Here is a 25,784-nt window from a genome sequence, read left to right as displayed (position 1 = left end):
ACACATATACATATACACATATACATATACATATACATATATACATATATACATATACACATATACATACATACATAGATACATACATAGATACATACATACATACATACATAGATACATACATACATACATAGATACATACATACATATATACATATACACATATACATATACACATACGCATATACACATACACATACACATACACATACACATACACATACACATACACATACACATACACATACACATACACATACACATACACATACACATACACATACACATACACATATATACATACTCGAAGTCCAAATAGCCGATCTAAACCATTAGATGTTTAATCTATATTAAAATGTGCTTGGAGACCAAATTTTACATTTTTTTGAATTTTTTTACTATTTATTAAGATGGTTTGAAAATCGCTGTTTTTTAATGCCCACCGTCGAACAAAAACTTAAATTGGATTTTTGAGGCACTAAACGACGTTTTTTGGAAGTTTCATAGCCAAAGTTATGGCTGTTTAAAGTTTTTTTGAAAATTAAATTTTGAAAATTCATAACTAACTGTAGAAAAATTCAAATAAGTTGAAATTTATATCAATTCTATATATTTTTGAATGCTCTACTGCAATCACTTTTGCAGTTTAGTCCCTGTATCAATCCATACTTGTTGATTTACCAGCAAAGGTCAAATTTGATATTTTTTTAGTGCATTGCACTATACCAGTGGTCTTTGCCTAGTGCTTGGCTGCTGAGTTTGGACTTGATACCATACCAGAGGTCAGTCTAGGATACTTTGTGCATGGACAGAGATCTAATTTGATGTTTGAACATATTTTAGTAGCTCTAAACTACTGTTTTAGTATCATAAATAAAGAGAAGAAGATCAATAAGTTGTCAGAGCTTTGAAATTTTTGAATAAAAGTCAAGTCCTTAATTAGTGTTATATTTAGACTTGTGGTATCCAACTGACAAATAAAATCAAAGTTTACCAAAAAAATAAAAAATCATAGTTATAAAGAGTTACGACATCACTTCATAAATATATCAAATGTTTTATTTTTTGGCATACACTCTAAACAAGAAAACTTTTTTCTTCACAAAATTATTTAAATCAAAATACTTAAGATCTCTAAAAAAAGAGAAAAAAAAAGGACCGCCCGTCCCAAGGGACGGGCGGTCCGTTAGTGCTGTGACCTGCCCGTGGGACAGGCAGTCCACTTCTGTTTTGGGCCGCTCGTGGGCTTGACTGTTGGAGCATTTAAAAAAAAAAAACCAATGTAAAATTAAGTTTTTTTTTTTTTTTAGGGTATTAATAAAAATGGCCGGTGAAGGAACTACCAAAGCTGAAGAATTTCTGACTTGCGAAGCAAATTGAGTTTTTTTATTTCTTAATGACTTGACGAGGTTGAGGTATTTTAGCTAAGGAACTATTGAGTTGGGGCATATTAGCAAAATTCTCTCCGTATAATACACTTTAAGAAACTTGTGAAATTTTAATTTGTTTGTTTGTTTATATATCTAATATCTATTCTCTCTCTTCAGAGGAAAACGAGAATTGACCCCGATTATGGAAGAAAAGGACGCGACCCCACCAAAGCCCTCCATAGACACTTCATCCGATTGGGCCCGGATGGCGTGGACCCACCTGGACGCCGTGCGGAGGCGGGCCCCGCTCGTACAGTGCATCACCAACCTGGTATCCATGGATATCGCTGCTAATGTGCTCCTCGCAACAGGTTCATCTCAGTGTTTTGTTACTTGCTTTAATTTTGGTCAAAATATTGTTATTTAATTTGCTAGTTGTTAACTCAGTATGTGTTCATTTGTTCTTGCCAGTAAGCACTGGCTTTCAGTTTTCTACTCTGGTCTTTATGAAAAGTCATCCAAGGAAGAAACCATGGTGACAATTGGATGATATAATATCAAAATATTCTTATTTAATATTAATTTCTTCCAAAGTTGTGAAAAAATCAATGGCAATCAGCATTTAAATTCTTTGATTTGGACAAAACATTAGCAGCCTGGTTCAAATTGTTCAGTAAAAATTGTTTTATGCATATCTCATAAATTTTTTTTATGGATACAAAGTGTTGGATATGGATATTAAAAATCTCAATTTTGGCATCAGGTGCATCTCCAGCAATGATTCATTCAATCCATGAAATCCCAGATTTCACTCCAAAAGTCGATGCACTGTACATCAACATTGGCACACTATCTGCAGAATGGGTCCCAGCCATGGAAACGGGTGCTAAGGCAGCAGTTGAAGCGAATCGGCCATGGGTGCTGGACCCCGTGGCAGTGTCAGTCTCAAGTTACCGCATGGAGGCATGTCTTAAGTTGATTCTGCAAAGGCCAACTGTTATTAGGGGAAATGCATCAGAGATTCTTGCGCTTTCTTCTGCACACCTTATCAGTGATGCAAAGGTGAGAGGGGTATATAATTCGGGATTGTTATACTGTACTGATACATTCAGGCTGGTTTTTAACTAACTAAGAGTTGGCGTTATACTAAACTAAACTGATTAAGGTCAAATAGTCAAACAATTAAGCTTTGATTAGAGCAATGGAGCTTAACTACTGTATTATCTCAACCTTGCTTGACTAGTGAAGTATCAGAAAAATAAAAATCATGATAGGTGATTTTTTTATTTATTTTTTATTTTTCAGTCTCATGTGTGCTACTATTTTTGGGTGAAATGACCAATATCATATTCCATACCGGTGCACTTTCAAAATACCTAAGAATAAGGATCAGCCATTTCCGCAAATCCTATAATTTAATTTAGGCAAAGACTTCAGCTATTTGTTGGGAATTTCATTTTGTGTTGCTTGTACTCCAATTTTCAATTAACAGCAGTACAACACTCAAGAAATGCATTTTGTAACTGTCCATTTTTCTTGAATTAAAATTAATATTGTGCTATTAGGTCCCATCAAATGAAATAGTTTGGCTTTATACCTTGTTTAAGTGACACCAAAATCTGTATTTGGTCCTGATTTGAACAGTATAATAAGAAAAAAGATAAAAGCAAACAGCCAGCTACTAGCAAGAGTTCATAGTGGAGAAGCCTTATGGTTTCTGTCCTTTTTTTTGGTTTGCTATTGCTTTAGCGAAGGTTTTTTTGATTGATAAATTCAATTTAACTGAGTCGATTCACTAGCCTTTTGGATTTGAATTTTGATTTAGATTTGAATATTTAGTAATTTACTGTCAGTACTTATGCACACCAAAACAGTTGAATATATTAACGTGGTGTACAATATCTGTTTTTTTTTTTTTGCATAAGTATATTAAATTAGTACACAAACCTTTTCAATCTTTATTTTTTAGGTTGATCAACTATTATTTATCATAATTGCTATTCAATTCCTGAGTAGGGTGCAGATAGTTCTCATGAATCAATTGACGCCTTAGATGCTGCCAAGTCACTGGCAAAATCCAGTGGTGCTGTAGTGGCTGTTTCTGGAGCTGTTGATTTCATAACTGATGGAGACCGTGTCATCGCATGTAGCAATGGCGTGCAGATGATGCAAAAAGTCACGGCCACAGGATGTGCAGTGACAGCCCTTATTTCAGCCTTTGTTGCAGTAGATCCTTGGAACACCCTCCAAGCAACTGCATCTGCGCTTGCAGTGTTTGGATTGGCTGGGGAGTTAGGAATGGAGATGGCGAACGGACCTGCTTCTTTGAGAATGCACATGGTTGATTGGTTGTACCGGCTCGATGAAGGCACAGTGACGGCCCGTGTCAGGTTGTCTGGCAGATCGTGATGTTTTGTAGTTTGTCTTTTGGATTTGAAAACAAGTAGATGAGTATGTTGGAAATAGTAAACTTAATTAGTTGGTCAATTAGTCAAATGTATTAGTTAATGTGTGAACTCTCTAAATTGTAATGAATGTATTGGAATTCTCTAGATGCATGTTATAGTCATCTAGGTTGTTTTGAAAGATGAAAAATATATATAGGAAATAGAGAGGGTTAATGAGATGATTAAATATCATTTAGTGTTAGTGGAGTGTGCAGAAAGTTTCTATGAGTCTATATAATGTGTGTAAGGAGTCTTTTTGATGTAAGAGAGTAAGAGATATTGATAATAGAAGTAAATTTTCTGTCATAGAGTGTTCTCTCTTCCACTACTAAATATATTAAGTTTGCCTCGATATTAAATTGATCATATCAAATTGGTATTAGAGCCTGGTGAGATAAAAGTAGGTTCAACCATGGCTAAGAAAAAAAAAAGAAAAAAAGATATGCAAATTGGGGCTGTCGATTGGTGATCATTAAAAAGGAGAAAGAAGCATGAATTGCTTGAAGAAGAGTTGCTAGTGAAGACAACACGAGCAGAAGAGAAATCGGGCAGCGGTGATTGAGGTCAGAACGGTCGCAGTTATGGTCGCGGTAGAGGCCGCAGTCGTTATGAATGATCATTGTGAATCGATGCCATTATTGGTGCTCATGGCTTGTGGAACATTGTCGAGTATGGGCATTATGCAAAGGAGTGCTATTCTGAGAAAAAGGTAGAAGAAAACGCGAATCTAGCCGCGGAAGAGGAGACAAGAGAAGATGGTGTTCTCATGATGGCCTACAAAAATATCGTTCCCGATAGCGACACGGTGTGATATCTTGATACCGGCGCTAGTAATCACATGTGCAGGCACAAACACCTCTTCGTGGAGATGCAAGAGATAGAGGATCACCACGTGTCATTTGCAGATGCGTCAAAGGTTCAAGTAAAGGGCCAAGGTAAAATATGTTTTTCTCAAAAATATGGTAAAGAAGGGTCGATTGAGGATGTCTATTATGTGCCCGACTTGAAGAGTAACATCCTTAGCATAGGGCAACTAATGGAGAAGGGATATTCAGTTTTTATGAAAGACCGGATGTTGCACTTGAAGGACAAAAAAGGTCGGTTGCTTGCACATGTGGAGATGGCCAAGAATCGAATGTTCAAACTCAACTTGAGAAATGTGCGAGAAAGGTGTTTGCAAGTCAACTTGCAGGATTTGGCTCAACAAAAGCAAATGTTTGAAATCGAGTGTGAGATATTAGATGAGAAAAGAGCTACTCCAGAAGCAGAGTTCAAGAGAGTCAATGAGGAGAAAGCTTCTCTCAAGCAAGAGAGAGAAGACATGTTGCGAGCACAAGGAGTTCTAGAGATTGCTGAAGAAGAAAGGAACGAGTTGGCCGTACCTGAAAGGGAGATGGTTGACGAGAAAAAGGAGGATTTAGTGAAAGAAGCTGAGAGGTTAGAAAATGAGAGAAGAGTTATGACTGAGCACCTTAGAGAGGAGCATGAAAGCTTCAGTAGAGAAAAAGAAGAGCTTAGGGTTCAAATGAAGAGAAATACAGAGTCTCTTGCTTATGAAAGAGACGACTTCATGCGAAACATGCAAGCTGAGCATGCCAGATGGCTGAGCCGCTGGAGGAAAAGCATGCTGATTTTAAGAGAGATATGGAGCTCCAAAAGATTTGAGTTGCAGGAGTCGGTGAATGCAATGAGGGACGAGGTTGAGTCATACTTGAAGGAAAAGGAGATAGAGCTGGTGCATGTGAAAAGCGAGGACCAAGCAGCTGACATCTTTACAAAGCCACTGTCCACAAGACTATTTGAGAAAATGAGAAACCTACTTGGCACGAAGGACATAAGAGAATTAAGTTTAAGGAGGGGTGTTGATGAATAAACTTAATTAGCCATTAAATTCGTGACTGCACAGTGGACAGATTTTGAGGCTGATTAATGAGCGAATTTGAAAGGGTAATTCTATATCATTCTAGGCAAATGAGGAGTCTATTTAACGTGTCTTGGAATCTAGTTTCTGATGGTTCAAGTTTCAAGTCCTTTGGAGTTCCCTATAAAAAGTTATTGCAGTTTTAATTACCAAGGGTCAGAATTAAGGGCTGCTGTTTAGAATTCTATTTTTCATTTATTTTGTGTACGAATTTTAAGAGTTTACTTTAATGTTTAAGAGTATAAATTGAGTTGTTTCCTGTGAAGAATGTAAGAGAAGAACATTTGTTTTAAGAGTTAATAGAAAGATATTGTGTTCTTGTTTTCTCTTCCCTCCATCGAAATATATATCTTAGTTATTAAATTGGTATCAGAGCCTGGTGAGATAAAAGAGGGTTCAACCATGGCTAAGAAAAAGAAAAAGAAAAAAAGATATGCGAATTGGGGCTGTCGATTGGTGATCATTAAAAAAAAGAACGAAGCACGAATTGCTTGAAGAAGAGTTGCTAGTGAAGACAACACGAGAAGAAGAGAAACCGGGCAGCGGTGATTGAGGTCAGAACGGTCATGGAGGTCACAGTTATGGTCGCGGTAGAGGCCGCAGTCGTTATGAATGATCATTGTGAATCAATGCCATTATTAGTGCTCATGGCTTGTGGAACATTGTCGAGAATGGGGTTGAAGATCCCGAAGATGATAACGAACTCATGGTAGGAGAGTTAAATGCTTTGAAAAAAATGAATATCAAAGCGCGCTAAATATCATTCATCAAGAGTTGAATGACGACATGTTCGACAAGATTACCTATGAGACGAGATGTGGTTTGGAGTTTATTAAGTGAAGAATGTTAGTTTGTAATAATCTAGAAGTCAATAATACGATAATTTTATCATATATATTTTGTTCATGAATTGAATGTTTATATCATTTTGTTGCCTTGAGTATTATTGCATTTATGAATGATTCCGAGTTCATGACTGGAATTGTGAAACTTCATAATACAGATAATATATATACTCTTAAAAGTCTCTGACCGAGGTAATTAGCAGGAACACTAATTAACCACTATAAGGTTAGTATGTGGATTAAAAGATGGTCAAGTTTTACAGACCATAGATAAGAGTGTCATTTTAATCACATAGATACATGTTCCAGGAACATAGTATTTGATAGACCCCGAATGAAACATTAAATAGAATTGTGTTCGTGTCATTAATATTTCATTCAGTATTAAGTTCTAAAGTATGAGGTATTCATCGTTCCTACCAAGAGATGTGTATGTGTGAGTGTTATCTAACGCTATCCGTAAAAAATAGTTATAATGTTAGCACTTCCGTATACATAGCTTAGCTGAGGAAGTGATAATTTACCAAAAATACTATTGTCCCTCGTATCTCTGTACGAGTAATAACATCACTGGGCCCCTTGATAGAGTAAGATTATCTGCTAGCGGTATAATTACAAGAATAATTATATTTGATAATATGCTCAAGATCAAGAAAATATTAAGTTTGCAAGGATGACACACACCTACCTTGAAACTGATCTGATAGCTATGAGACAGAAGAACTGACACAAGTAAATAGTTTACTGGATCGTGGTATTGTACAGTACAGCATCATCTGTGTAATTGAATGATCATAGTGCAAATGTTAGATGCCTCATATGATTATAGAAGTTAAAACAATTTTAATTCTATTTACCAACATAACACAGATCCTATTGGGTTACACCGTATAGGAGCTAATCGGATAATCTTATTGATTAATTATAAATTAATTATAATTAATATTAAGATGATTATAATTAATTATACATGATATAATTAAATTATAAATGTCATATAAGATGACAGGCAAAAACAAAAGTTAATTTATAAACGTACACGTTACGTTGCAAAAAAGTTACCGAACAACAACCGAAAAGAAATATAATTGTACATGACAATTATATATATATATATATATATAATTTAGATTTATATTATTAATTATGGATTTGAATTATGAATTTAAAAGCCTTAATTAATAATTAAAACCCAAATCGAAAAGCCGAAGCCCATTTGGCCAAGGGCATTTTGGTAACTGATATCACTTTATTAGACCTATTATTTCGACTTGTTTCCATACAAAAATCTATGTTTTGAACCAACAAATGGTGCCTTTTACATTGAATATCCATAGAATGTGGTACTGCTATGTTTTGGTTCTTACTTTGCAGGAATCAGGCGAAAACGGGCAAAATCAGGGAAGTTACTGAAATCTGAGACATCCGATGCGACCCTCATCAGAGCCGATGCGACCCTCATCAGAGCCGATGCGACCCTCATCAGAGTCGATGCAGGTTGCATCAGACCTGATGCAGGTCGCATCGCGAGTTTCCAGAGCAGACAGCAAAGGCCCAGAATTGAAGCACTCGTTTTAAAAAGCCTATAAATAGGCCACCCCTGCTACCAGAGAGGGAGTTCCGAAATTTAAAGATTCAAAGCCTCAAGGAGAGAGAAAAGATCAAGAGAGAAGAGAGAGATTGGAGATCGCTTGGAGAAGAAGAGAAGATTGCAAGATCCTCTCCAATCCACCTTGGATCTTTGAGCTTCATCATGATCTGCCTATTCTCTCTCTCTTTTATGCTTTCTTTTGCTATGCTTGAGTAGATCTCTAGTTCTTAGGGTTAGGATGTAGTCTCTAAACCTTGTCTTTGAGTTGAATGATGTTTTGATCTAAGTTTGAACTTGTGTGATTGTTGTTTGAGTATTCATTGTTTGCTTGATTGTGATTTCTTGATTGATTCTTGATTGTCTACTGTTAGATGTCTATAGCATCTCTTCTAGTAATTTGGCCTTGATGTATCTTGTAATTGTGATTGAGCATTTGAGGTAGATCTAAGATCAATAGTAGCCGAGAGGTGAAATTTCTATTATCGAAAGGTTGTAGATACCTCTAGTTAACCAGACAATCAATTTAGGTTAGATACCAGTAGGCGAGAGCCACAGGTTGAAGCCTCGCACAAGAAATCAACTTAGATACGAACACATGTCAGCTCTGCTCGAGGGCCATGCGACCCGCATCAGAGATGATGCGAGTCGCATCATACGGGTCGCATCAGAGATGATGCGAGTCGCATCATACGGGTCGCATCAGAGATGATGCGAGTCGCATGATAGGTCCAGAGAAGGCAAAGTTTGGGATGAAACCTGAAACCCTAGGAACGCCTTTTATCTTTGATTCAAAACTAAAACCTTTAACTGCTTTCATTACTGTTAATTGAATCTTTATTTGAAATTAGGAAATATAAATAAATCAAACCCAACTCTTCGCACTTCTAGTACCTAGCTTGGATAAGTGGTGATTTAGAATCGAATTAAACCGTCCCTGAGGATCGATACCTTAATATACTATACGGATAGGGTTGTGCACTTGCAACCCTAGACGAGAGTAGATTCAAGGTTTAAACTGGTATAGCTTGCTATACCTGAGACTTTGTAGCCTACTTTTGTAAGCGAACAAGTTTTTGGCGCCGTTGCCGGGGACGGCTATCAATTCTTTTCTAGATTTTTGCTTATCCAAGTTAATCTAGATTTTAATTTGTATCTTTTTCTTTTATTTTTCTCTTACCACAGGAACACAGCTCTTCCTGCACAACCACCTCTCGACGCGCCCCGCATCACGACCGACGCGACTCGCGTGGAAGAGACAGAGAAGTTCAAGACGCTATGGCAACATACCAACAGTGGTCCGGCCACGACAATTCTCGAGGACGAGGAGGCGGTCGATACAGGGTTGATCAGATCGCAGCTCTATCTGCTAGAGCTGCCGAGCTGGAGGAGTCTTTAATAAAAATGAGCATGAAGGCAGTCGGTAACCATCAACCACAGCCATGTGTCATATGTGGGGATAGGAGGCACTCTTACGAGTATTGCCCACTGGCGGAATGGGATGAGGAACCCGAACAGGTCAACTTCTACAACAATGCACCATTCGACAACTCAAACAACTGCTCATTCCAATCCGATCCACCCGAGCCGTACATTGATCCCGTTGTGAGCAACTTCACACATGAGCAAGGGAAGATGAACCAAATGATGTGGGAGCAAATGCAATCGATGGCAACTCAAATGGCCGCCCAAAGCAAATTGTTGGAGCAACTGAGTCACATCGTCACCTCGAGCCAACCACAACTTGGAAAGCTGCCCGCGCAGCCAGAACCAAACCCCAGAGGAGAAGCTAAGGCGATCACACTGAGGAGTGGGACCCAGTACGATGAACCAGCTTTCCCAACTGATCAGATCCCAACTGATGCGACCCGCATCAACCTCGGAGGAACCTGTGAATCCTGGTCGCATCGAGCCAATGCGACCAGCAACACCACCTGAAGAACCTGTGGACGCGACCCGCAATGGTACCACGCGACCCGCATCAAAAGAGTCTGACAAAGAGAAAGGGAAAGGGGTTGAGAAACCTGCACCTTACAGACCACCGGTACCCTTTTCCCGACGATTAGCTGAACCAGAAGCATGCTGCACAATCAACATGGAGGATCAATTGGCTAAGGGACAACTTCGCGAGGGATACGGGAGCTCAATTAAAAATTACCCTGATTATCTATCTGAGTTGCAGGTTAAAACAAGCGAGTTGGAATCAGTGTATGGAGCAGATGTGAAAGCAGCTGACCTGGGAGAACTTGGATGCGACCCGCATCAACCTCATGCGAGTCGCATGCCATGGTCTGAAGGCCTTGAAGCTGGTCGAAGCGAGTCGGATGGAGCAGATGCAAGGTCAGAATGCGAGTCGAGTCCACCCGATGCGACCCGCTTAGACCATGATGCGACCCGCGTCAAGGACCAGACAGAGAAACTCACTCCTGAACTCAAGCCTCTTCCAGTAAATTTCAGGTATGAGTTCCTAGATCCAGATAAAAGTTGTCCTGTGATCTTAAATACAGATCTCAACCCTGATCGGACTGCCACACTCTTGGGGAAATTGAAAGCTCACATAAGCGCGATCGGGTGGTCGATCAAAGATTTGAAAGATATGGGGTGGATTTTTCTTTTGCAAATGTTTGAGAACACGACGCTCCACTCAGATTTGCCACCGTATTGCACTGCTGGACACTTTGAGGATTTCCAAACTCAGCAAAATATGATCGTGAACTTTATTGAGAAGCTGACGGGCACGAACCTAGCCACATGCATGCACAAGACCTTACCAGCGGATGATCACAGACACACGGACCATGCAGACCATCATACGGGCCATGCACAACCAACCTGGTCGATGCATTATGTTCCTTGGTGTGTTAGAAAGAAAAAACCACCCGACCCTTATGAGGAAAGAATGGTGTATCCCTCCGACACATTCGACAAGGCGCTCCACCAAAAACCACCCGATCCACCTCCCACCAATCAGTGAGACGCCCCCGCCTCATCCCCCACTCCATGTCTGGTTAGTTTCCATATTTTCTTCTATTTACCTTTTCTTGTGTGAATTCAAGCATTGAGGACAATGCTTCATTCAAGCTTGGGGGGGGGTGAATAGAAGAAAACTGTATCTGCATTTAGGTCATGTTTATTTTTCCAAAATTTGCATTTTTAGGTGATAAATTTGTGTGATTGCTTGGGTTAAGGACTTGTTTGAACAATTTTGGTTGTGATTTGGATGACTTTGAAAAATTAGAACTAACCTCATAATTGATCAAAGAACTGATTAGGAAGGGATGTTTTGAGAACTTGAAAGGATGAAAACTTGAATTGTATCAAAAATCAAATTTTGAAACTGAACTGTGCTTTTTAAATAGGGAAATGGGGATTTTAAATAAAGAAAAATTTGGATATTCATTGGTATGAATGAATACCAATGGATGTGTGTATTCATGGTATATGTGCAAAAGCAAAAGAATAAAAAAATAAAAAGATGGAGAAAATAAGAGTACTGGCAATAAGTCCTATTGGGCGCCTTTGAGCTCGTCTCCCAAATAAAAAATAAAAAATAAAAAAAAGGATGGAGAAAATAAGAGTACTGGCAATAAGTCATATTGGGCGCCTTTGAGCTCGTCTCCCAAATTTAGAAAAGAAAAATAACTCTTGCATATATCAACACACGAAGTCCGCGACTTGCTAACCTAAGCTTGTTCCAAGCTTGGGGGAGAAAAAGGGAAAATCTCCACAAATGAGAGCTTGATTTTAGTAAAAGAATGATAGATTGATCAATTCGAGTATTCAGCTTTGCAAGTATTAAAACATTCTAGAACTTGAAGTTTGATTAGTCAATTTGTGGGGTGAATCAAAATTGATCAAGGAAAGTCCAAATCATACCATAAAGATTCTCGAGGTTCTTGATTTAAGCAACTCATGTAAATTTTCACATTTAGGAACTTAACTTGCATTTAGAGTCCAGTCCGGTAACAAAGAACAGATCTCTGCTTGAGGACAAGCAAAGGTTAAGCTTGGGGGAATTTGATATCACTTTATTAGACCTATTATTTCGACTTGTTTCCATACAAAAATCTATGTTTTGAACCAACAAATGGTGCCTTTTACATTGAATATCCATAGAATGTGGTACTGCTATGTTTTGGTTCTTACTTTGCAGGAATCAGGCGAAAACGGGCAAAATCAGGGAAGTTACTGAAATCTGAGACATCCGATGCGACCCTCATCAGAGCCGATGCGACCCTCATCAGAGCCGATGCGACCCTCATCAGAGTCGATGCAGGTTGCATCAGACCTGATGCAGGTTGCATCAGACCTGATGCAGGTCGCATCGCGAGTTTCCAGAGCAGACAGCAAAGGCCCAGAATTGAAGCACTCGTTTTAAAAAGCCTATAAATAGGCCACCCCTGCTACCAGAGAGGGAGTTCCGAAATTTAAAGATTCAAAGCCTCAAGGAGAGAGAAAAGATCAAGAGAGAAGAGAGAGATTGGAGATCGCTTGGAGAAGAAGAGAAGATTGCAAGATCCTCTCCAATCCACCTTGGATCTTTGAGCTTCATCATGATCTGCCTATTCTCTCTCTCTTTTATGCTTTCTTTTGCTATGCTTGAGTAGATCTCTAGTTCTTAGGGTTAGGATGTAGTCTCTAAACCTTGTCTTTGAGTTGAATGATGTTTTGATCTAAGTTTGAACTTGTGTGATTGTTGTTTGAGTATTCATTGTTTGCTTGATTGTGATTTCTTGATTGATTCTTGATTGTCTACTGTTAGATGTCTATAGCATCTCTTCTAGTAATTTGGCCTTGATGTATCTTGTAATTGTGATTGAGCATTTGAGGTAGATCTAAGATCAATAGTAGCCGAGAGGTGAAATTTCTATTATCGAAAGGTTGTAGATACCTCTAGTTAACCAGACAATCAATTTAGGTTAGATACCAGTAGGCGAGAGCCACAGGTTGAAGCCTCGCACAAGAAATCAACTTAGATACGAACACATGTCAGCTCTGCTCGAGGGCCATGCGACCCGCATCAGAGATGATGCGAGTCGCATGATAGGTCCAGAGAAGGCAAAGTTTGGGATGAAACCTGAAACCCTAGGAACGCCTTTTATCTTTGATTCAAAACTAAAACCTTTAACTGCTTTCATTACTGTTAATTGAATCTTCATTTGAAATTAGGAAATATAAATAAATCAAACCCAACTCTTCGCACTTCTAGTACCTAGCTTGGATAAGTGGTGATTTAGAATCGAATTAAACCGTCCCTGAGGATCGATACCTTAATATACTATACGGATAGGGTTGTGCACTTGCAACCCTAGACGAGAGTAGATTCAAGGTTTAAACTGGTATAGCTTGCTATACCTGAGACTTTGTAGCCTACTTTTGTAAGCGAACAGTAACTTCACCCCTATGCCGACCACCCCATGACATGGCATGCAAGGTGGCATGCCATGCAAAATGGTCATTTCATATCTATTTTAGTCCTATAAATAGAGGGGTGGGGGTAGAGAATAGATTACTAATTTTCTGAGATATCGAATCAATTCGGTAATCTATTTTCTCTCTTTTCTCCGTTGCAGTTATTACGGGATTCAGAAATAATATAATTTTGCGAAAGTCGCGGTATTTCTATTTTTCTCGGTGAATAGTGTTTTGCAGAATTCCTCGGTTTACGGTATTTCTGGCAAAAGAAATAAACCGCTCTCCGGTTAGTCCTAGTGGATAACCGATAGAGGTATCATACGTTTGATATTCGGAGACGAACCATTCTAATCGTTCTTCTCGCTCAGCTGCTTTCCAATCTGAATTTAGAATCAAGGTATAAACATGTTATATTAATCTATTTAATAAGTAAATAGATTTAATGTTTTAGAAATCAATTATGGAATAGATCTGTAAAAGAATTGAACCTTGGAAATGTTTCATGCCTCGTTTAATTCTTAGCTTAAGTTAGATGTAAAAATTTTATTTTACGATCTTTCCGCACTTAAGCAAATCAATGGGTTTGAACTGTCAAAACCCAACAAAGAAATCGCGGCTCCAAATTCTAAAGGGTTGAGTTTGAGCCAATTGTTACGAAGTAGTGTAAGTCTGTTGGAGAATATTTTACTAGAGTGTTCGAGTGGGAGTTATGTGATGATGAGCAGGCTCATGGCCGGAGCAAGTAGCACGGAGTAGTGACGACGAGGATGCTTGATGGGTGATTCAAGTATGATGCTCACGGAAATAGTAAGTCATGTCAAGAAGTGACTACGAAGATACTTGATGGGAGATCAAGTATGATGAGCGGACGACTCACTGATGTAACCCCACGAAAACAATCAAGTTTAAAAAAGATGTCTTAAAAGAAGAATTATATTTTTACCATATATTGGATTGGATGAAAAATAATTAAGTTTAAGGAGGGATGTTGGAAATAGTAAACTTAATTAGTTGGTCAATTAGTCAAATGTAATAGTTAATGTGTGAACTCTCTAAATTGTCATGAATGTATTGGAAATCTCTAGATGCATGTTATGGTCTTCTAGGTTGTTTTGAAAGATGAAAAATATATATAGGAAATAAAGAGGGTTAATGAGATGATTAAATATCATTTAGTGTTAGTGGAGTATGCAGAAAGTTCCTATAAGTCTATATAATGTGTGTAAGGAGTCTTTTTGATGTAAAAGAGTAAGAGAGTAAGAGATATTGATAATAGAAGTAAATTTTTTGTCATAGAGTATTCTCTCTTTCACTACTAAATATATTAAGTTTACTTCTATATTAAATCGATCCTATCAGAGTATACATGTGATTTCATAGAGCAGTTCTCATATTTTGTCAAATTTTGTGAGTCGGAGCTGATTGTATTGTCATTCCTGGCAATCCAGTATCAGATCTGTTTTGACTCGTAATGAACATTTTAATAGCAGTGTGAACATAATGGATATTACCAATGTAATTTTAAAAATGATGCGGATTTGAATATGGATAATTTGTGGTCTCCTAAAAAGGGATCCTTTGAATTAGCGGAATATTTATCTACTTATTTTAAATAGTCTAAAAACACGTTTGCGGTAAATAATTCGGAAAAATTATTACTTTGCATACGCATTTTCGTCATTTTTCATACTTAAAAGTAGTGATTTTTGCTATATAGCGTTATCATATCCCTCTACTCTGATGGAGTCACTAATGGTGAGGAATTTGAGATGTGGATCTGATGATTCTCTCCCGGACGGTCTTCGAATCGGTTCCTTTGCACTTCATGCATGTAGGATATCTTGAGTTCGGTTTGAGCATTGGCGGTGGGTATCTTCATACTGCTTTTGTTGTGACCCCCCAGTTGACATGTAGTAGTCCTTGATAGGTCTAGTCTCCTCTTCATCATCTTCCGCTTGATGGGGTGGAATACGAGTGTTCCCTCGATACTAAATAGAACTCTAACTACTAGACTACGATTAAATATTTGATATTTTATTAGAAAGACTAGAATATATAAAAGGTTTAAAAAAATTAAATTCAAATAAATTCCAATTAACATAATTAAAATTTTAAATTATATGAATAACTTAGTCATCTTTAATTAAGTCTTATATCCGCTCTTATATAAACCCTAATCACCGACCACCATCCGTCACCCGAAAAACTACACAAGGATAAATACAGAACAGAAAAAAAAAAAAAAAAAAATTGACGGGACTAATCAGTCATGCTAACTTTGGTTTAGATCTGACTCAAGATAATTGAGCCAGGAATATGTAAGTCGATTCAAGAGGGACAAATAATAAGTAAAAGAGTAGCTATTCTTGTTTTCTTCTTTCTCTTTTTAACATTTTTTTTATTTTTATTTTGAGGTAGGTGCAATGACAGGGGCAGATCTAGTATAGAACCAGGTGGGCTGCTGGCTTCCTTGGATTTCGAGTTTTAGTAGTGATCTATCAGTACCGATTGACTTTGCCCTTTTTTGAAATTTTTTTTGTCCCCATGGATGTTTAATTTGTAATTTGAGTTAAATTTAGTATTAAAATCAAAATAAATTTTTTGAATTATGATTGGTAATTAGAATATATGTTAAAGCATCAGAAATTATAAGTCAGAGCATTGAAAATATAAGTCAAAGCATTGTTTTTTTATCGAGTACCCAATTAGTTAATGGGTTTAAATCTGATTCGATATTTTTTTGCCTCATCTGACAAAAATCCTAAATCCACCCTGTGCAATGATGAATTTATTAGTCTTCTTTTTCTATTTGTTTGATTAATAATACACACCTCTTAACTGACAACCACTGTTAAAAAAAAAAAAGATTAATGCACACCTCCAAAAAAAATGGATAAATGAGTAAATATTGGCTAATAATAATATGAACTTGTTTGAAAATGATCTCTATTTTATTTTCTAAGTTATGTAAATCACGAGTGACTATTGGTTATAGTTGCATTTTTTACCATTATATATAATGATGAATTTATTAACATATTTGTTTCTGCGCAGTTGATTTATATATACATCACTAAAGAAAATGGGAAATTAATGAATAAATATTGGCATTTGTGATAAAAATATCTCGAGAACGGACAACACAAATTAAAGAGGTCGGTGTAATGATGAATTTATTAGCCACCATTTTCTAGTTGAGTAATACCACAGTGATAAGATTCGCGAATTAAACCTGAATAATTTTTTTTTTGTGATATTGAACCAAATACCGAATTATTCGGTTAATCGAATTTTAACTGAATTAAACCCGAATAATTTGCAAATTTTACAAAAAATTTCTGAATTTTCCAAATTATTCGCGAATTTTTTCCATAACATTTTTTTTTTGCTCTCTTGCAGGACTGAGATCTTTAATCCGGATAATTCTGAATCATTCACGAATTATACCTGAATTATTCCCGAATTACGAATTTTTGACCTCGCCGAACCGAGCCGGAATAATTCATTTGTCACTCCGAGTAATACACATCACTAATAATCTGATGAGCTTATTTGGAAATTATCTCAATTTAAATTTATTGCTTGTGTAAATCATGAGTAAATATTGGCTATAGTTGCGTTTTGACCATTAATTGTGTATTGATGAATTTATTACCCTCTTCTACAAAGTTCATTAATTCTCAATTTCACATACATCACTAAAAATAACGAGCAATTAATGAGTAAATATTGGCGTTGTGTGCAATATATCTCAAGGGCGGACAAAACAAATTAAAGTGGTAGGTGCAATTCCTTTTTTTTTTTTTTATAAATATAATCAAATTAAAATATTTCAACGAAATAAATATATTAGATTTGGTTTTTATGAAAAGACAGCTCTACTGATCTTGTGGAGGCAGTTTAGTATGCCAACAGCAAGTGTAATAGAGCAAAACAGTTTCTGCCTCCACCGATCCACAAGATCGGCGGAACTGTTTTTCATAAAAATTAAATCCAACATATTTATTTCGTTGAAATGTTTAAATTTGATGCTATTTTTTTTTTTAAAAAAAAAAATCTAGGTGCAATGATGGACTTATTAGTTATTACTTATTAGCCTCTTTTTTCCATAAGGTTGATCATTACACACCACTAAAGAAATGGATAATTAATGAGTAAATTTTGGCTAATAATATTGTGAGTTAACTTGAAAATTGTCTAAATTTTATTTTATTAGGTATGCAAATCATGAGTAACTATTGGCTATGTTTGCGTTTTGATCATTTTGTAATGATGATTTTGTTAGCCCTTTTTTTTTTCTAGAAAGTTAATTAATACACGTGGCCCATGTTTGGTTATAGCAAACATGTGTCAGGTCCTAATCCCTGACAGAAGGAATTTATCTCAATTGAGGTTAAGCAATTTTCAATTTGAGAAGAGAGAGCAAGGTTCTCAACCAACTATAGCTTTGAATACGAAGGAGAAATTCACAAAATTGTTTATTTTATTGCTTATCCGAATCCATACAACAGTTGGCCTTATATAGGCGATGCTATTACAGAAATCGGATCTAAAATCCGGTTAACGAATCTTGCTAATGCTTGTCCGAATGACACCTCAGCCTAAGATCCGACCCATTTATTCTAACAAACTCAACTAACTTCTAACTGACTCAGCGCCTAAACTAAGCCTTCGTGCTGCTGTTGGGTCCCTCATGCCAGTACTCAGCATTACCCACTTCATTCTGAGCTTCTGGCCCCACTCGCAGAGACTCCTTCCTTTTAATGAACTTGCCTGTTTCATCCTTCTCCTTCAACGCTTCGTTTGAATTGTCAGGAGAGCCAACGGCTATCCCCAAATTGGAGCCAGATTGTAACAACATGTTTGTTTAGTCATAAAATAAGTATTTTATTCTACACTTAGACTGTTAAATATAAATAAAGTCTAATGTGTTATAATTAGCATCATTATCTTTGTCGTCATCATGAACGTTGTTGCTGTTGCTGTTGTTGTTGTTGAAATAGTATTAAGAATGCATTGTGAAAACAAAGTTGGCACAAAAATTAAAATTATTTGTAATGTGATATATATTGTCGCTTGATTTACATTTTCAATCTCTAATTTAGTATGTTGTATTCTAAATTATATAATGTTACTTTTTAATTCTAGAAACCTTCCATCGTAATTTTTATAACAACATATTAGTTACCTACATTTAAATTTGTCATGTAAGAAAGAATTTAATTTATGTGCATCCAACAAGTCTCAAAATTACATAAGATTAAACTATAACATCTATAATTTTTAATTTAAATTATTTTGTAATTAAATTTATCTCTATTTTCTGTACACTTTTTTTTATATAATTATTCTCCATATGTATTCGACTTCCATAATTTGTTCCAATAATTTGTTAATTTGTTCTTATATATTTTTTGGTAGGGGATTAACAAAGACATGAAGCTTTTCTACACCCGCAAATAACTGAACTGATACAACAAGCAACAAGGAATCGAGGATGAAGAGAATGAGATGAAAATTCTCTTCATCCTCGATTCCTCGTTGCATCATTTCAGGTTCTTTGCTGATGTAAAGAGCTATGCAACTGATGTTACTCAGTTGTTGCAATGAAGAGGACCTACACTTTTGTGTGCACCGGGGGATCAACAAATTGCAAACCGATCACAAGCATCTCGGATCAGGCATGCACGAGTTGATCGATGAGCACCACCTCATCTGATGCACTTGATGAATGTGAATTTTTTGTTTTTCTATATTTATTTCTTTCTTTATATGTAAATAGATAGCAAATTTTTTTCTCAAGAAAGCACAATAATATATAATATTCTCAAAAAAATTTAATAATTTTCTTTTATCCCCTTTTATTTGTTTGACATTTATTTAATTATTTAAACATTTAAATTGACAAATGTACTCTTTCTATTTAAACTTTGTTCTATTTATAAACCTCATGAGACATCATCATCTACTTAAATCAAACAGCCTGAGTTATATTAACCAGGTTTTTTTTTGTCAATTTAATTTTTAAAATAACAAAATAAAAGATTAAATGCATTATAAAGAAAGAAAAAAAAAGGTTTAAATTTTTTGAGGATACTGAATATTATGATTTTTTTTTTATATGAGTACACTAAATAGTTTTTCCAAATAATTTCAAAGCTCCAACCCTATAATATGGAATTGGGAGAGAATACTAGCGTGAATTGAAAATGTGCCATAATAATAATTTCAAAGCTCCAACCCTATAATATGGAATTGGAAGAGAATACTTGCGTTAATTGAAAATGTGCCATCATAATAATTTCAAAGCTCCAACCCTATAATTTTTTCTTTCAAATATATGTATACTTTATTTCGAAAGTGCTTCTAATAGTTGCTAGATATCCCTCTCATGTTTATAGTTTATACCTCATAAAACTTGAGGATAAAACAAGACAAAACTTATTCCGGAATTATTCCTCACTTGTCTTGTTGGCTAACAGGGGATAAAACTTCAAATCTCTTGACTAGAAGAAATTGAGTCAGATGAAGAAAAAAGTAAAGAAAATATTAAAAATCTTATGTAAGTTTAGTAATGAGCAATTATTTTTCTTTTCTTTTGCGCCAGAAGCTATATAGCTAGCAATAATATTCAAACATCCTTTTCAGTCACAATCACATTATTCAGAACCTTATTCAAACGTACTTGTGCAATACTTGCTTTCTCAAGACCTATACATTCAAAACTAAAAGAAAATTTTCTTCGCATACAATTTAGAACTTAAATATTATAGTTTAATCACCTTTTTAGTGTATTTTTGTCCATTTTTATTAAGCTTGTTCATGTTTTTATGTTATGATTCTATCTGACTTGAGCATTTTATCGAGCTTAATTGTCAAACAGACTCTCTTTAGTGCATCTTAACATTTAATCTCCACACCCTTATTCATTAAAATTTATGAATAAAAAAAGGGTAAAAAGGCTACTAAATTTAAGGCCCAACTTAATTATCAGAACGCAATTCTATATGATTACTATAACTTTTAAATGACATAATTAACTAGATCAAACCAGTAAATAGAAAAATAAATGGGAAGTAAATGAGTTATATCCCAATTTAAGCTCTCTAAAATGGAGATGCTCCAAAGGGGTACTCTATAAACGACTTTACGGTGACATTAATCAAATTTATACATCCAACTTTATACTGATTTATTCATGACTTTATAGTGATGCGAAACAACGAATATAGTTACGGATTTGCTTAAAAAAATATTGAAGTTAAAAAGTGTATAAATAATGAGATAACTTAGAAATCTTGACGATATTTTAAAAAATATAGAAACAAATTATATAAACCATTTTCGCAGGTTAATTAATTATATATCAAATTTTATGTAAATTTGATGTTATTTGATATTAACTTAAAAATATAAATAATTTCTAATTTTAAGTAGCGGGCTCCCATTAGAAAACTAAAAGGTGATCATTTGTGAAAAATAAAAGGGGATTGCGGCGAAATGTCAAAGACTGGAGAAAAGTCAAGGAATCCGGCAAAAATCAGAGTTTTGACTGAGCGTTTCAGCCAAATGTCAAAGACTGGAGAAAAGTCAAGGAATCCCGCAAAAATCAGAGTTTTGACTGAGCGTTTCAGCCTTAATTGGAATGCAGTAACTCAAAACAAAATTGCATTTGTGCCTTAATTTCAGGCTTTCAGCCTTAGAAAACTACAAAAAACAAAGACAAAAGTCAAAGACGGCTCTTTGTTCTCTGTTCTCTGTTCTCTGTTCTCTTTGTATGTCATCGATGATGATATACTGGCTCCTATAAATAGAGATCCTTCTACGTATACGACATTTTAATAAAAAAGAGTTAGGAGGGAGAGAGAGCCAGTGAGCAATGTCATCCACAATTCCTCTATTCAAGCCTTACAAGATGGGCCCGTTCGAACTCTCGCACAGGTCAGTTAAGTTAAATACAATATTCTTGATTATTTTGAGCTTACCTTACTCGTTAATTTGATCTTTCTTCAAAAAATTTAGCAACTCCATTAAGTAAAAGGATGAACACATGGAATTGTTCCATTTCTCATAGTTTTTTTTGCAATTTTGTAGAATTGTCCTTGCTCCACTGACAAGGCAAAGATCTTTCAGTAGTGTACCTCAGCCACATGCTATATTGTATTATTCTCAGAGAACAACCCCAGGTGGTCTTTTGATCTCTGAGGCAACTGATATTTCTGATACTGCACTGGGGTAATATTTTCTACTTTGATTAGCACGATTTACGATTCATTTCACAATTTAGAGTAAATGGACTCAATACAAGCTTTGTGCAATTTTTAGTTCGTAATTACCCAATTGCTGGATTAATTACCGAAGGCAGGGTTAGCTCTACCGTTGTTGGGAATTGATTCGGGATTTAGGTAGTTGTAAGTTGGGGAATCCAGTGGAGCTTTTATAGTGTCTATACCATTTTATGAGGTCCCTGAACTGAAACTTTTCCGTTTCCATCCTTGGCATTTGCCGCAAATTTACTCTATTGGCAGCTTTCTAGATGGACCTGGCATTTGGACAAAAGAACAAGTGGAAGCATGGAAGCCAATTGTTAATGCCGTTCATGCGAAAGGCGGCATATTCTTTTGCCAGATTGTGCATTGTGGAAGGGTTTCAAAGTACCGTAAGTTCTCTTTTTTACTCTTGTCTGAGGTTTTATTAAATCTAATATGAAATGGTGACAATGAAGTGATTATGTTTATGACTTAAGCAATGCCTGTTAGATTTTGATTTCATGGGGCATATGTATATTGGCCAATTAACACGTAAGTAAATATTTCAAATTACAAATTAAACCATGAATATTGATATCAAATCATAAATTATGTGAAACTTGGTGGTACATTGATAGTCTACCACCTTGCATGTGCTCTTTATTTGGTTATTTTGTTAGTTTCTAATTACAAGCAATTTAACCATGGTAGAGTTCCAACCAAATGGCCAAGCCCCAATTTCATCTACTGACAAGCCACTGGCACCACAAAAGCTTGCCAATGGGGACCTGATAGAAGACTTGCCACCGAGAAGATTAGAGACCGATGAGATCCCAAAAATTGTCAATGATTTTAGGCTTGCTGCTCAAAATGCCATTGAAGCAGGTACAAGCTGATTTTACAATATTGGCTGTCATAATGAGTTTTTTTTAATTATTTGATATTAGTTAACCATCAATTTACTTGTGAAACTCCAAATCTCTAATGTGAGTATTGTTGGATGCCGGTGTTAAATTGTTGTCAAGGGGTATTCTATAATCTTCTCGTATACCATCATGACACAACTTGTGGTACATTACCAATACATTATGAGCATCAGTTGTTATTTTTGCTCCAGAATTGGTCATTACCTAGGTGACATCATCTATTATGAGTATCACCATTACCAATGGATTCATACTTCCAATTGTTTGATGTTGTACTTTCAAAAGTGCTACATAATTGGAATATTTTTTCTTTTTCAACTGTACATGGTTCTACTTATTCTGTTATTCTATACAAATTACTCCATGACCACGATACCCATGTTGAACCAGTTTTATATTTCTTTCCATATCATGTAGGTTTTGATGGTGTTGAGATTCATGGAGCTCATGGTGTCCTAATTGAACAGTTCTTGAAAGACGAAGTCAATGATCGTACTGACCAGTATGGCGGCAGCCTTGAGAATCGTTGCCGCTTCGCACTTGAAATTGTTGAGTCTGTATCAAAAGAAATAGGACCCGAGCGGGTTGGTATCAGACTTTCTCCATTCGCTAACTACCAGCAATCAGGCGATTCAAACCCTGAGGCACTTGGACTGTACATGGTGAATGCCCTCAACAAATTTGACATTTTGTACTGCCACATGGTAGAACCAAGGATGATACAATTGTTTGAAAAAGCTGAGACGCCACATAGTCTTTTACCGATGAGGAAAGCATTCAATGGCACTTTTATTGTGGCTGGTGGGTATGATAGAGAAGAGGGAAACAAGGCAGTCTCTAGCGACTACACTGATTTGGTTGCATACGGTAGAATTTTTCTGGCAAACCCAGACTTGCCTAAGAGGTTTGAATTGGATGCACCTTTGAACAAGTATAATAGGAGCACCTTCTGTATTCCAGATCCAGTTGTGGGCTATACCGATTATCCGTTTATTTCCTCGAATTAAAAGAAGACCATCCAGTTGATATATATTGCTACTTTGTGATTATTTAATATAATTATATAAATAAAAAAAACAGTCGTATCTCTTGCTAGTTAGTAAATACATTGTAAAAAGTTTGCTTTGTGTACATAGAAATAGTGAAACAGAAATTTGACCCAGTGGTAATGCTATTTGAGGAGGGTTCAAATGCTTTCATTTTTTGTGCCTCTATCATGTCTCTATTTTTTTAAACTTTAATAATTCAAAATTTAAAACTTAAAAGTCAAAATAAAACAATTGGATATGATCTATATCATTTTATCTATGCACGTGTAAAAAATTATGACATCTCAATTTTATTTTGATTATCATCGAGAGCTTGTAAAAAATGCACTACTGTGGATAATTTCTAGACGTTAATTTTTGAGCCTATAGATTCACATAAAAATAAAATTGAAATGTGATAATTATTTATAAGCTCATAGAGAAAATAACATAGATCACATTTAACGGTTTTATTTTGATTTTTAAATTTTAAATTTTGAGTTATTAAAGTTTTAAAAAATGGAAGCATGGTGGAGACAAAAAATGGAGGCATTTGAACCCTCGTGATGTTATTTTTATTTTACTTTCATAAAAAATGACTATCAATAATATTTGTTTGAAGGTTAGAGACTAAACATTGCCTCTAACATTCGTATTAAAAATGATTTAAAAAAAAATATTTGTATTAAAAATAAAAGATTCACAGCACCTCGGTTTCCCGAAATTTTTTTTATCTACCACCCCAATAAATCAGAATTAAATCATTACCACTCATTTATTCGGATTTAAGGTTCTACCACGAATAATGCATACCCAGTATGTGGACGGATCCCAATTGGAATGCATACCCAGTACGCGAATGGATCGGTACGCTGACTAGGTATGCATACCGAAATTTATTTTTTAATATTTTTTGAATTTTTTTATTAATCCGTCCGCATACCCAGTCTGAGCACGGATTTTTTTTTTTTAGATATGTTGTGAATTGTTTGAAATTTTTTGACTAAATTTTGTTTCTGTTATGCGTATATAATTTGTAGTATAAAACATTTACCAAATTGTGCGTGTAATTTGTAGCGATTTGTGCACCAACTTAGTACAAAATGATGCTAAGATTGTGTGTATAATTTGTTGTAGTAATTTTTAGTTCAAATTTAGTAAAAAAAATTATTTGTTAAATAAGTGTGTTTTATTTTCTACAATTTCACTGTCAAATTTTATGTGTACATATAATTCTAAATACCACACAATGAAACATAATAGAACATAAAAAAATTTGATCTAAAAGTTTCAAACAATTCATAACAGAACTAAAAAAAAAAAAATCCGTGCTCAGACTGGGTATGCAAATGGATTAATAAAAAATTCAAAAAAATATTAAAAAAATCAATTTCGATACGCATACCAAGTCCGCGCACCGATCTGTTCGCGCATTGATCTGTTCGCGTACTGGGTATGCGTTCCGATTAGGTTCGTGGTGGAATCTTAAATCCGATTAATCTGGTAGTAATGATTTAATTCTGATTAATTAGGGTGGTATGAAAAAAAATTCAGCTCATTTTCTATATATTAAAAAAAGTATTAAAAAATGTACGTGACGTGACAAACACACCGTGATTTACTCACGTGACGTGATTTTATTAATTTTTTTTTCACGTGACGTGACGTGATCAAAATGGTGGTAGATGGTCGCGTCACACGAATGGTCACATCATGTGTAGTCACGCCGTGACCATACATGACGTGACCACATGTAACTGGGATAAAACTTGAGGATAAAACAAGACAAAACTTATTCCAGAATTATTCCTCACTTGTCTTGTTGGCAAACAGGGGATAAAACTTCAAATCTCTTGACTAGAAGAAATTGAGTCAGATGAAGAAAAAAGTAAAGAGAATATTAAAAATCTTATGTAAGTTTAGTAATGAGCAATTATTTTTCTTTTCTTTTGCACCAGAAGCTATATAGCTAGCAATAATATTCAAACATCCTTT

General features: G+C 35.6%; 2 protein-coding genes across 2 annotated transcripts; both read left to right on the top strand.

Moving 5' to 3' along the window:
- Positions 1–1,511: 1,511 nt before the first annotated feature.
- Positions 1,512–15,156, top strand: LOC144543832 (hydroxyethylthiazole kinase family protein). Its single transcript, XM_078292264.1, has 4 exons — positions 1,512–1,741; positions 2,134–2,432; positions 3,387–3,821; positions 14,946–15,156. Exons 1-3 carry the CDS (start codon positions 1,573–1,575, stop codon positions 3,777–3,779), a joined length of 861 nt encoding a protein of 286 aa, XP_078148390.1. The 5' UTR covers positions 1,512–1,572; the 3' UTR covers positions 3,780–3,821; positions 14,946–15,156.
- Positions 15,157–21,414: 6,258 nt separating this feature from the next.
- Positions 21,415–23,843, top strand: LOC144543876 (putative 12-oxophytodienoate reductase 11). Its single transcript, XM_078292330.1, has 5 exons — positions 21,415–21,527; positions 21,681–21,821; positions 22,115–22,245; positions 22,547–22,720; positions 23,179–23,843. Exons 1-5 carry the CDS (start codon positions 21,466–21,468, stop codon positions 23,766–23,768), a joined length of 1,098 nt encoding a protein of 365 aa, XP_078148456.1. The 5' UTR covers positions 21,415–21,465; the 3' UTR covers positions 23,769–23,843.
- Positions 23,844–25,784: the final 1,941 nt, after the last annotated feature.

The sequence above is a fragment of the Carex rostrata genome, chromosome 25, assembly GCF_964058835.1.
Source record: "Carex rostrata chromosome 25, lpCarRost1.2, whole genome shotgun sequence".
NCBI lineage: Eukaryota > Viridiplantae > Streptophyta > Magnoliopsida > Poales > Cyperaceae > Carex > Carex rostrata.
The sequence above is the reverse complement of the archived record's forward strand: the minus strand, read 5'-3'. Positions and strand labels throughout refer to the sequence as shown.

Coding starts and splice junctions, on each gene's coding strand:
- LOC144543832 (XM_078292264.1), top strand. CDS start 1,573: ATGGAAGAAAAGGACGCGACCCCACCAAAGCCCTCCATAGACACTTCA. Junction 1,742..2,133: donor TAATGTGCTCCTCGCAACAG/GTTCATCTCAGT, acceptor TTTTGGCATCAG/GTGCATCTCCAGCAATGATT. Junction 2,433..3,386: donor ACCTTATCAGTGATGCAAAG/GTGAGAGGGGTA, acceptor ATTCCTGAGTAG/GGTGCAGATAGTTCTCATGA.
- LOC144543876 (XM_078292330.1), top strand. CDS start 21,466: ATGTCATCCACAATTCCTCTATTCAAGCCTTACAAGATGGGCCCGTTC. Junction 21,528..21,680: donor CCGTTCGAACTCTCGCACAG/GTCAGTTAAGTT, acceptor GCAATTTTGTAG/AATTGTCCTTGCTCCACTGA. Junction 22,246..22,546: donor TGGAAGGGTTTCAAAGTACC/GTAAGTTCTCTT, acceptor TAACCATGGTAG/AGTTCCAACCAAATGGCCAA.